General features: G+C 46.8%; 1 protein-coding gene across 4 annotated transcripts in view; it reads right to left on the minus strand.

The window, feature by feature from the left end:
* The window catches only part of TOP2B (DNA topoisomerase II beta), a 497,734-nt gene that overhangs the window by 185,186 nt on the left and 299,281 nt on the right, over window positions 1-13,267 (minus strand). For all 4 annotated transcript variants that reach the window (XM_085630531.1, XM_085630530.1, XM_085630533.1 and 1 more), the window contains exon 21: window positions 8,464-8,695. In XM_085630531.1, the coding sequence (XP_085486657.1) occupies window positions 8,464-8,695 (232 nt within the window). The remainder of the gene's footprint in view (window positions 1-8,463; window positions 8,696-13,267) is intronic.

The raw sequence follows: 13,267 nt of genomic DNA on the forward strand, positions 1-13,267 counted from the left end.
AGAGAGGGCAAGATTTCCCGACATCAAAAGGCGCCCCTGCACCCGGCGCCCTGCGGCCCCCTGTGCCCAACTACTGGGTACCTACCTATCCTCCAACTACCCAACTTACCTCTCGAAGTGGTGGTCACACCTAAAGAATCTCTGTACCCGAGCTTGCTTAAAGGAACATGCTACTCAACAGATAGTGTTTGGTGAGTGTGCGGTGTTGACCATGTAGCTGCTTTGCAGATATCATCTAATGGGATGTTCCCTAGAAAAGCCATTGAAGCCCCTATTTTACGTGTAGAATGGGCTTTAGGGGGAACGGATAGCTTTCGTTTTGCCTTATTGTAGCAAATTTGAATACACTTGACAATCCACCTAGCTAGTCCCGACTTGGAGATGGGGTTGCCCTTGTGTGGTGGAGAGAAAGAGACAAAATTGTTTGGTCTTACGGAAAGGTTGTGTTCTCTCGATGTAGTAGAGTAGGGCTCGTTTGACATCTAGTGTGTGAAGAGCTCTTTCTGCAACAGTTTGTGGTTGCGAGAAGAATACTGGTAGTTCTACCGATTGGTTTAGGTGGAAAGGAGAAATGACTTTGGGAAGGAATTTTGGGTTGGTACGGAGAACCACCTTATTATGGTGCATTTGTAGAAAAGGTTCTTGAATAGTAAATGCTTGTATCTCACTGACCCTTCTGAGGGAAGTGATGGCTACAAGAAAAGCAGTTTTCCATGTTAAGAATTGAAGTTCACATTTGTGTAGGGGTTCAAAAGGAGGTCCCATTAGTCTGGTGAGAATGATATTTAGGTTCCACACAGGTGAGGGTGGCACTCAGGGGGGAATTATTCTTTTAAGGCCTTCCATGAAGGCTTTAATGGCAGGTACTCTAAAGAGTGAGAGATGTTGCCTGTTTTGTAGGTAAGCTGCTATGGCTGCTAGGTGAAGTCGAATGGACGTATAGGCTAGATTGCACCTTTGTAGGTCGAGTAAGTAGCCTATGATGTGTTGAATGGACACATCTAGTGGATTGATGGTGTTGTTATAACAGATAACAAAACGTTTCCACTTGGCGGCGTAGCACGCTCTAGTGGTAGGGCGCCTAGCTTCCTTGATGACGTTCATACAGTCAGGGGGAAGATTTATGTACCCGAATTCTAGGATTTCAGGAGCCAGATCGCAAGGTTGAGCTGAGCTGGGTCCGGGAGTCTGATCTCTCCATGGTTCTGGGTTAAGAGGTGTGGAGAGAGGCGTAATTATTGATGCGGTACTACCGATAGTTCCAGCAGTGTGGTGTACCACGGTTGTCTGGCCCAAATTGGCGCTACTAATATTAGTGTGAGGAAGTGCAGTTGTAGTTTGCGCACTACTAGTGGAATGAGTGAGAGAGGCGGAAAAGCGCACGCAAATCTGCCTGACCGGTTCATCCATATCGCATTGCCTTTTGACAATGGGTGTGGGTATCTGGCGGCGAAGCTTGGATATTTTTTGTTTTCGTGGGTGGCGAAGAGGTCTATCTGTGGATGCCCCCACATTTGAAAGAATGGGTGAAGAACTTGCGGGTGAAGTTCCCACTCGTGGAGTTGTTGTGTTTGTCTGCTGAATAGATCTGCCATAGTGTTTTGTACTCCTGGGACATGTTGGGCAAGGAGAAAGATTTTCCGGGGTATGGCCCATCTCCATATGCTCTGTGCTAATTGAGAGAGCTGTGGAGAGTGTGTGCCACCTTGTTTTTGAATAGAACACATGGCTGTCGCGTTGTCTGTGCGGATTAGGACTGCTTTGCCCAAAATTTGTGTCTGAAAGGATTTTAGGGCTAGGAAGATCGCTAGTAACTCCAGATGGTTGATATGGAGTAGCTTTTGTTGAGGTGACCATTTGCCTTGCATGGTGAGATGTAATAGATGAGCTCCCCAGCCGGAGAGCGATGCGTCTGTTAGTACTATCTGTAGAACCGGGTCCAGGAACGGTCGACCTTTGGAAAGGTTTGTGGTAGTCCACCACTGCAGAGAGCGATGGGTACGACCGTCTACCAACACCAGATCTGTTAATTGACCCTGGGCCTGGTTCCATTGGTGCGCTAAGCACTCTTGGAGAGGACGCATCTGGAGTCTTGCCTGAGGTACTATGAAGATGCATGAGGCCATCATCCCTATTAGTTGCATGAACACCCGACCTGGAAGTGAGTGTTGTACTATGAATTTTGCGCGCAGAGCCTGGATGCTCGCAATCCTGGCAGGATTGGGGTAGGCGAGCGCTTTTGAGGTGTCTATAGTGGCACCTAGATATTGTTTTATGTGGGATGGTTGGAGATGGGACTTTGTGGTTTACCGTGAAGCCCAGCTGATGAAGTAGCTGGATGGTGGTGTGTGTATGTTGTACACAAGGATTGTAGGAACTGGCTTTTATCAACCAGTCGTCTAGGTAAGGGAAGACATGAATGTGTTGTCTTCACAGATGTGCTGCCACCACTGCTAGGCACTTGGTGAATACTCGTGGTGCGGTTGTGACTCTGAACTGGAGCACTTTGAATTGGTAGTGTTGGCCATCCACTACAAATCTGAGGTACTTACTGTGGGCCTGGTCACTGGAATGTGGAAGTAAGCGTCTTTTAGGTCCAAAGTGGTGAGGAAGTCGTTTTGGGAAAGTAGCGGAAGTACCTGCTGAAGCGTCACCATATGAAAGCGGTCTGAGTGTATGTATGTATTTAGGGGCCGAAGGTCTAGAATGGGCCGTAGAGTCTCGTCCCTTTTTGGTATGAGAAAATACAGGAGAAGACCCCCATATTTTGTTGGTTGGAACGTGTTCTATTGCCTCCTTGTCTAGGAGGGAGATTACCTCCTGCTTGAGTAGCCGCAGATGTTCTGGTGACATCAGGCGTTGTCTGGGTGGAATGTTTGGGGTGGGTAGATGTTAGTTCTAGGCAGTAGCCTGACCGAATTATTTGTGTTACCCATTTGTCTGAGGTGATGGTAGTCCAGACCGGAAGGAAATTTTGGAGTCTGCCCCCGACCGGAGTGTGATGGTCTGGGGGAAGTGGAGGGAAGTCATTGGGGAGGCGCGGTGGCAGAGCGGGCAGTATTTGTTTTGCCTCTGCCTTTGTTATTGTTGCCCCTGTAGCCGCCTCTTTGGTAACCCCTTGTAAAAGGTGGACTGAGTAGGGGATTTGTATGCAGTGGAAGCGGAGTCTGAGGAGTAGCCTCTGGATGTGCTCCGAAAGGAAGAGCGGCGAAAGGAGCGTCTGGGAGGGTGAGATTGTAAGGCTCCCATGGATTTTGCCGTGTCCGTGTCATTTTTCATTTTCTCTAGGGCGTCATCCACTTTGGGGCCAAAAGATGTTCCTGGTCAAAGGGATGGTTGAGGAGGGAGGCTTGTACCTCCGGTTTAAAACCGGATATCCTTAGCCAGGCATGGCAACGGAGGAGGACACTAGTATTGATAGCCCTAGAGGCTGTGTCTGCTGCGTCTAAGGCACAACGTATGGAGGTATTAGTAATTGTTTTGCCCTCCTGAATTAGCTCATTGGCCCTAGCTTTGTATTTATCAGGGAGACGGTGCATTATGGCTTCTAGCTCGTCATAATGGGCCCTGTCATACCTCGCAAGTAGTGCTTGTGTATTGGCGATACGCCATATATTGGCCGCTTGAGATACAGTACGTTTGCCTAATGCGTCCAAGAGTTTAGACTCTTTGTCAGGTGGTGGTTCATCATCTGACGCCTGAGAGTTGGCCCTTTTCCGTGCTGTGGATACCACCAGAGAATCTAGTGGAGCTGGCCCTCTGATGTAGGAGCGGTCTGTTGGGGCGGCTTTATATTTTTTCGCAATGCGCGGGTTAATGACCCTGGCCCTGACTGGGTCTTTAAAGACCTCCGGCGCATGTTTTATAACACCTTTTAGCATACGCAATATGGAGGTGGTCCTATGTGTGGTGTCAAATGTGTCTAGGAGGAAATCCTCCTCCACTGGGTCGGTATGTAAATCTACCGTGTGGTAGTGTGCCGCCCTTTGCAATAAATGATTGAACCCCAAGGAGTCTTCTGGTGGAGAAGGTCTGGAAGGGTAAAGATCATCTTGTGGGATGTTAGGGACATCACGGATATTATAATCGTCCCATGGGTCTGGAGATCCTGTGGGAGTGGGGTCCCCTGTAGGTATATCTTGGGGTACATCCCCTATATTGTCGTATGGATCCCCTTGACCATCGTCATCTGGGAATTGAGTGGAGGAATGATGAGGTGGGGGTGGTGAAGGTGGAGGAGGTGGGGAAGGTAGTCTGAAAGGGGAGGTAGCAGAGTCCTTCCTTTTTGGACGTGGAGGCGGAGCAGGTTTGTCTAATTGTCTCTTTTTGATAGAGAGCATTAAATGTCCAGTTTTGGGATCCTTAGTTAATGTTTTTTGTAAGGGATCTGGTGTAAATAGTTCTGGAGAGGTTGGTTGGTCCGCCGGGGCCGATGATTTTTTAGGCTTGTCGGTGCTGGTTCGTTGTTTGGAACCATGCTTGGGAAGCTCCGGTTGTTTCGTCGGCACCAAGATGGATTTCGGCTTCGAAAATGTCGGTGCCGGTGGTCTTGTGGGCTTTTGTCGGTACCGAGGATGGGGTCGGTGCCGAGGAGCTGGGTCTCGATCCCGAGTAATTTGGTGTGGGGCTCGGTGTCGAGATGGAGGCCGGTTTCTTTTTCGGTGCCGAAGGGTGTTTATCGGCTCCAACGATGGGCTGGCTCGAGCCCAAGCCGCCTGAAGGCTTAATTGGCTTCTTTACCGGCCCCGAAGGTGCGGTGTGGGAAGCAGTGTCTTTGGTCTTGCTTAGGCCCGAAGGCGTGACCGAAGCCTTTTTCGGTGCCGGCGAGGGTGGGGGGGGTAGAGTAGTACTCACGACCCTCTGTGCCGGAGTGATGTCCTCCACATCTGAATCGTCGGCTTCGGAGGCGCGGTCGAGTCCCTCGTCGGTGTGGTGTTCTTCTGGAGCGTCAACGCCTTCCCCAAAGATGTCGTCCGGGATCGCCGGAGTGTGTGCCATGGTTCTTCTGGCTCTTCGGTCCCGAATTGTTTTCTTGGACCGGAAGGATTTACACGCCGGACAGTCTCGAGCCTTGTGTTCAGGGGAGAGGCAGAGGTTGCGCACCTCGTGGAGATCTGTGTGGGGGAATTTTGACCCACATCGAGGACACTTTCTAAATGGAGTCCTTTCCATTAGCCAGGACCGGAGCTTGGGTAGGCCCGAAGGCCGCCGTCGACGACTGGAACCGAAGGTCTTGCCGATGAGAGGCGCGTCGAGTGGGGAGATCGCGATCGAAAACAATACCGCGAATTGGGGTGAGGATTGCGCGTCGATCGTCGAACTGGAAGCTGTTGGGAACCGGAGCGCGAAGATTACATCCGAGCCCGCTGTCCAATCTTCCGTGGACAGCGGACCGGTCCCAGAATAAATAAACTCCAAGGGCCTGGATGAAGGCAAATCCGTGTCTTCTGCCAACACTGCACCAGATGCCCCCGTCATGAGTGAGTGGCTGTGTAGTGAAGTCTCCCAAGCGATCCTGACCTCATGTCCAGTGTTAGCTGGCCTCTCCCAATCGCCACGGCGGCGTCTGCAGTGTTAATCCAGAGGCTCCCCCTGACCGGCTCCAGTAAGAAGACTCTTACGTCGAAAGGCACCCCTGTACCGGAAGCCCCTGGGTCTTGGTGAACTGAACTGACTGTGCCCCTACGACCCCCTACACTTCTACTTACCTCTGCTGTCATTGGTCTCTCTCCTGCAACCTCCCTTTCAACGCCTGCAGCCTGTTTGCCAAAAGAATTAACTCAATTGAAAAGCATTAGGCGCCCAACACTGATCTTGCACCTGGCCGTCCCTGTGCCACTGGTAATGTATATTTGATGCTGCTTTGTGCAACCCCCACCCCCGCTGTGCTAACCCCCAAAGCTTGGCCTCTGCAAACAATCTAATTACCTGCAAGCAGTGTGACTCTAGGCACCACAAGTCTCCGTTAATAAACATTGGGCCAACCTCCGATTTGTAACCCCTGCACCCGGCCGTCTCGGTGTAGCTGGTGGTGCCATTTTGGTACTCACCGGACCCTTGCTGACTTTTTGTCCAGAAGGCTGGAATTGTAAGTGCATTACTTAACTGTTTAACCGCAACACTATTTTCCCATAGGATAACATTGAACTGCATTGAAAAGTTTTTAAGTGTAGATTTTTCAAAGTGAAAATGTTTTTTATTTAAAAACACACTTAACTTACTGTGAAGATCTTGGCCTTAAAGTACCAAGTATGATTTTCTAAAATTGGTCTGATTTTCCTGAGTCACGTGTCCATTATTGGTCAATGCTATGCAATAAATGTTTTGAACTCCACTCTGTGTTAGGCCTAAGCCTGCTCACCCACACTACCACTAATAGAGCACTTTGGGTTTTACATTGAGCCCTGTACACTTTTGGTGAACCCCTGGATTCTGTGCACGGTATAACCGACTAATACCATATACAGAACCAGCTTCCTACACCATTGTAGGGGATGGAGGTCTCACTGGGGAAGATGGAAGTCTCCAGAAACATGGATGCCATTGTGAATAGTATCCTAGTTGGTGACAGTTGCAGAGGCTGTAAGGGTTCTTGTGAAGCATCCTCAAATGGTAATATAGCTCTTAAATGTATTTTTTGTCTCCACCCAGGTGTGGCCGATTTGGGTGGTGTAGGTTCATTGAATACCTTCTTCCCATGTTAATAATCTAGGCAAAATTAGCAAGAATTAGGTTGTCTTTTGTGCAGGGAGTAGAGTCTCTAATAGGAAGCATATCATTGTCTGCTCCACTTGTAGTTGAACCCTATATGCATGATCTTCCCCCTTACTGACAGCATTAGAGTGAAAGGTATTTGGGTAGAGAAAGCCTAGATGGGTAGGAGTCAAAACCTTCCTCATGTGTGTCAGTATCAAGATTCTGCTAAAGGTCCTGCTCACATGTTTTAGATATGGGGTCTTCATATTCTTCAAATACCTCATGGTTCTGGCGTTAGAGATGCCTCTGACTGACCCTCTTGTCTTAGTTGTTTCCCCTGTTGGCTTTGAGGGAATTTGAAATCTCTTGAGGGATTTGTCGAAGATTTTCTTATTTTGCTGCAATCGCACCATTTTGGCATAGAGTTTACATTTCTTTGGAAGTCGAGAGCACACTGCTCAGTGGCATTCGTCAAGTACATCTTCCTTTTTAGAGTCTAAAGGTCTTTACGGCTCCTTTACCTTCCCCCATTTCATTGCATTTTGGAGTCAAGTCAAGGGGTGATTGTCACTCTCAGCAGTTTCTTTTTATTTCAATCGGTTAGGCTCTTGAGGTCTTTGTTTTGCCTTCGACAGCCCAGTGCTTCGACCTCAAGGGTGGTTTCGGGGTTGTAGACCACACTGCAATCTTGTCATCTCATGGGTATGTGGTTTCTTTGGGGTTTCTAGTGTTTGACCTTAAGGGGTACTTTCTTTGCCTTCGGAGACCACATGGACACTCAAACATTTACCATCCCTTAAATGTACATTCTCTAACCATACGGTGGAAGTCCAACAGAAAAACCTGTATTTTCTGCAGTTTTTTTCAGCTATTTCCATTTTTCTCTCTTCGATATCTCTCTCCATTGTTTACAATATTAGTGTCTTCCTCAGATTCTTCGCTGTCTTCAACTCTAAGCTGTGGACTCGCTTTCAAATCCAATGGCAGAAAAAAGAATGGGAAGATGGCAAACAGGCACTGGAGCATTGTAAACATAAGTCTGACATCATAGGGGGAAATCTAAAACATGCCCACTGGTCTATGCCCAAAAATCAACAATTTCCAGCCGCAGACTCTGAATGGCAGAGTTCTATGGATATTTCACCACAGGACAGATGCCGACAGGCTCTTTGTGTGGTTTTTTGCCACTCAGTGATTTCACCTTTTTTAAAAAAAAAAATCCTACCCTCATGTCTCCACACACGTTTGGATGCAGCTCATCTGTTTTACTGTGGAAAAGCAGAAGTTTATTTCCCCTGGTTTCTACAGTCTGCTTTGTTTAATATTCCTTTATTTGACCCCCATGCTGCTTCGTTCTTTACCAGGTGAGAGAGTACCGCCATGCCCCTGCTTCTTTCTTTCTATATAGTTTGGGGCTCCCAAACCACTGACCCCTCTTACACTACAATGCATTTGATCAACCTGTCTCTTCCACATTGTGTTTTTAACATGTGGCACTACAGCTGGCGAAATATCTGCTGGCAGGGAGATTATGGCTTGAAGACTGCATACCTATGGCGGAATAGGGCACATCGTGTGAATTCAGGATTGATTTACGCTGCCAAATAGGATTTGATTTATATTTGATTTATAAAACTGTACTATCATGTGCTTAGGCAAACCACAAGTCTATCCCATCACATCTCTCCAACAAGAAAACATGCATTTTCAACCAGGTGAATGGACAGGTAAATACATGAGATCAGGTGCACAAAAAAGCTCTGTTACCATAGGATGAGGGTCCAGGCCATCCAGCATTCGTCGGACATTATTTACAATCTCTCTGGTGTCGTAGTTTGGAATTTTACAGGCCCATCCTGTACCAATGCCCTCCGCACCATTGACCAAAACCATCGGAATGATGGGAATGTACCACTCTGGCTCAACACGTTGATTGTCATCATACAGGAACTTCAATAGGTTATCGTCCATCGGAGGGAAAAGCAACCGAGCTAGAGTGCTAACAGGAAAGAGAAAAACAACCAAGTCCACATTCAAAAGACTCAAAAAAAGGGTGACAAGTAACAATTTTCTAAAGTGGATATCTTCCTCAGTTATGTTGGTATTGTGAATGTTGTTGAAGAGCACACAATCTGCTATTATTATGTCAGAAAACTTTAAAACACTTTTCTCCCATTTTAAAAGAGCAATTTGTTACATCACTGGAAAAAACAATTTTTACTTCCTTCAGCCAATTAAAGTAACATTTAGGGCTGGAATATCAATGCCACCCTGCTCCTTTTTCTTTTTCTAGCCTGCCTTGTGTTTTTTCTGCAGTGAATTTGACACTTTGCAAGTCCACAGGTTGAGACCCTATTTTTTACTGTGCTCTGTTCAGCAGAGATAAGCTCACCCGATAGGCTCCCTAAGAGACCTCTGGGTAAAAAGGTCTGGTGCCCCCTCATAACAAGACTAAGAGGGAACTGGAATTTGTGGCAGTGAGTCTAGCTCAGGATAAAGGGCTTTTACTAACTCGTCTCCTCCTCTGCTGAGAAGATTTTCACATCCAGTCCCCATAAAAGAGATGCTGTGACTGTTCCTCTTCCTCTGTAAGGGCTGTGAGTACAGACTGTTGGAAAGAGGGAGTGTGTCTATTTGAGACACAAGGAGCATGAATGCAGAAGCTGATGTCTCCCTGCAGGATGTTCTTGGTCTGTAATGCATGAATAATTTGGGCAACAGTGAGGTCTGGCCTCGTTAGCATGAGTTTGTTTTTCTGATTTTGAAAATATTAGCTTTAAAACGTTTATTTTTCAGACGATTTTGAGTTGTGGTTCTTCTCCAACTATAGTGTCCAGTTTAGAAAGGGAACTGACGAATCAGTGCAGTTAGTGCTCTTCAGTCACTCAAGTGCCTTTACTACCAGAAAATCTTTACCATAACATGCTGTTTTGAAGATATGGTCAACAACATTTTGGTAAAAGGACACATTATAGCCAGTGCTGATCCACTTAATGTATTGGCCCAATGGACAGTCTGAAAATGGTGCCTAAAAATACTATGACAATGAATTGACAGGACACCAGATTCCTGGTATCCTCACAACTGTTGAAATGGAAGCACCAGTGACTGTTTGGGTGAGACTTTTTTGGTTCTTTATACAAAAACAAAAAGCCATTCTATTTTAAATGGGGAAACTCCACCACTGCAGCGGTAGTCCACTGTGTTGTCCAGTGTTAAACTCCGAGAGCAATGAATTAGAAGTAAAGACATGGTAAAGTAAGTTTAGGACTGTATTATTTCCCTTGTCTTCACTAAAACACTAATAGGAAATATTGTAGTGAACTTTAGGAGTCTACAAACCGTCAACCTACAGAAGATTCAAAAGGATAATAGCCACACAGCCAACATGATACAAATTCTACCAAAAATGTTATGAAACATCTTGTGCCGTACATCAGAACTAAAGCTGCTATCCCCCTCCAATTTTCTTTGTGCATTATATTTATGACTGTGTTGCTTATCTGATTCTCAATAAAGGTCCTAATTTTCTTTGTTTGTATAGCACTGAGTGAAAATCAAGTTCATTTTGTGTTATTTACTGTGTTATGCTAAATAGGAGTCTCTAGCCTACTACAGTAAGTGCTAAGGGTAATAACTTGATTATGCAATTGGAGCAGAGAGTACTGGTGGCCCTGAGCCACAAATAGTAAACTTTAGTACCCACATAAGGTTACTGCCCGGTAGCCACAGATTATCCAGAGAACCACAAATCACCTGGCACTTTGCGGCCCTGCTGATCCAACATTCTACTTAAGATTTCCTTCCCAAAAATGAAGAATCCAGATCTATGAAAGATACAATCCTATATAACTTATGGGTGTGGAATTTAATAAAATATCTACTTATCCATGAGACAGGTTGCTTCTGAAATCTACTTGTCCTGTAACAAAATCCACTTGACCCACGAAGAGGCAGGTCCTGTGGCTCAGCGTAGACGCCAATACACGGATGTAAGACAGACAAGGGACGAGTGCTCCGTTTTGTGAACCAGTCGGGGGGTGCAGCCGTCCTACTTGGGAAAGTGTATATGTTCCCAAAATATTAGACCATTTAAGTTATATACTTCCAACTAGCCTGTAATCTTGAAAAGAATGGCTGATTGAGTATTATAGTCCTCGAGTACAGTTCACTCCTCTAGTGATTGGAACCAACGATATCGAGGGTATGATGATCAAATCGTTGTAGGATTAAGTCAAGCAATGAGCAGTGTTGAGGATACGCTCCCTGAAGTTTGCTAGAGTTCTTTCACCGTTGTGCGAGGAATAAAATACAACAGAGTATTACAGGATCTATTTGTGGTGCAACTATATAAGCGCAACATAAAGAGAGTTTTTATGAAGTGGTCTTGAGAAAGATGGGACAAGAAATTTGAACTCCATCGAAACACGTTGACGCTATATTAACAAAATTCATGTAGGCCACTGAATCTGTAGATAGTTTTAGGATTTTTCCTTAAGCAGATTCCAGGATAAACTTGCCTTTACAAATGTGTACAAACTAATGACAAATTGTACTGTCTTTTTGTTTCTCTCTTTAATTTTATGGTATGTACTTTCCTTACTGTGTAAGGAGGTTTCGCAGTGTGTAAAAAAAGTTTATTATACTTATTCTGTTGCACCAGTTGCTATAAGATTGGTTTTTAGAAGATAAATTTATTGTAACATTTTATATACGCATTTCTTCATTTAATAAATTTCCTTTTTAGAACATCTTTTTTGTCTTTCTTCATCTTTTTTCCTTCTCTGTGGGTGTATGGGTATCATACAGATACTTATGTGAGCGTCTGATTGATTGATGATAGTTGGTGGAGCTCTGCCTTATTTGTATCAATAGGTACGAAGGGGAAATGTTCCTTTTTACACAAATCCACTTGTACCTTTGGTGCCATGTAGTGCAGCAACATATAATAGCAGTAATCTCATTATATAAGAGCACTGATAATAGTCTCTCTGATTAGGTCAGAGCTCATACTAAAGTAAGGTCTGAATATTAGCAATTCCATTATTTTGATACCTTTCTGCAGATCTGCATACTGGGATTGGAGGTAGTGGTAAGCAATAGTTCCACGGTTGGAATGCCCTTTTGAGTCTGTGGAAGCATACTAACTTGCATGTTTTAGGTGTGTTCACCAGCTCTTCTCTAATCTTCTCCCATACTGAGAAAGGTTGGAAATTTACTCCTCAACTAGGGCAGACGCAAAACTTCTTCCATGGTTGGAAAACAAGTTGTAAAAGGGCAAGTGAACTTGTAAACTCTCAACAGATTTTTGCATGAGCAAATCTACACAGGCATATTTGCTTGTGCTAAAATGGAATTTACAAACTTTATCTAGGAGTATGATTTCCAGGCCTACTTCTGTAAATTTGTGTGAATTCACGAAAGCAGTAAATCTGCACTAATTTAAGGACATATACTAAGGATGCACCTTTGTGATTTTCTTTAAGAATTGGGCATCTGGGGGAGGAGCCTAGCGCGCAACCAAGATGGCCGCGTAGGTGCGAGGCTCCCGAGGACCTCCGCGACCTCCTACATATATCCTGACAATATCCTGTCCTAGATGAGGGGACTGTGTTGGTGAGCCCGAGCTGAGGTGGCACCCGCTTTCCGCTTCCAAATTGGACCTCGGACTCCGGCGGTAGCACCGATTGAGATTTCCGGCCTTCTCCACGCCGGACCCCGGATTGGAGTTGTGGGGTGATCCGGAGGCAAAGTCAACAACAGCGGCGGGCTGGGCGTTCGCTTTTGCACCCTCCTTGCTGTCTCGGCGAGGTTGGGTCGCGGGGCACTGTGAGGTAGTGTGGCCCCGTTGGGGTGCCCTGCCGACCCGCCGGCTGTGACTTGCCCCGTGGCCCTGTGGTGACCCCCCCCCGGATCCCGTGAACCGGCTTGCCCGCCCTTTGCGACGTGCCTGGCACAGCCGTGGGACTGGAACCATGTCCACAAAGCAAGATGGAGATCGGGCAAAGGTGAAATCGACCCGACGTGGCGCAGTCCACCAGTCTAACAGCATGGACCGCTACACCCTCCAGAAGGGATCTCCCGAGGTGCCGCGTAGGTCCCCTGAGGGCCCGACTGATACTCCTGCTCTGCCCGCAGACCTGACCCTGCGAGACGTGATGGGCGCCATCGCTGAGATGAAGGCCTCGGTGGACCAGCGTTTTGATACACTGGCGCAGAAAATTGACTCGGTCCTTGTGGATGTTGGCCTGGTAAGGGCCGATTTATCCAAGACTAATGACCGGGTCGATTCGTTGGCCCACACCACATCGGGCCTCACGACGGATGTGGCAGCCCTCCAAAAGGAGGTGCGCCGGCTTGGCCAGGCGAGCGCGCTGATGGATCGTCGCCTGGAGGATTCTGAGGGTCGGGCCCGGAGGAACAATGTCCGTATCCTCGGGGTGCCTGAGGGACGGGAGGAGGCGGCGGCGGATCTATTCGTGGAGGACTTGATTCTCACCCACCTCCAGCCCCGTGGACTGAGTAAATTCTTCGCGGTGGAGCGGGCCCACAGGGTTCCCGGGGGAAGGCC

This window comes from Triturus cristatus, chromosome 10 (assembly GCF_964204655.1).
Source record: "Triturus cristatus chromosome 10, aTriCri1.1, whole genome shotgun sequence".
Classification (NCBI taxonomy): Eukaryota; Metazoa; Chordata; class Amphibia; order Caudata; family Salamandridae; genus Triturus; species Triturus cristatus.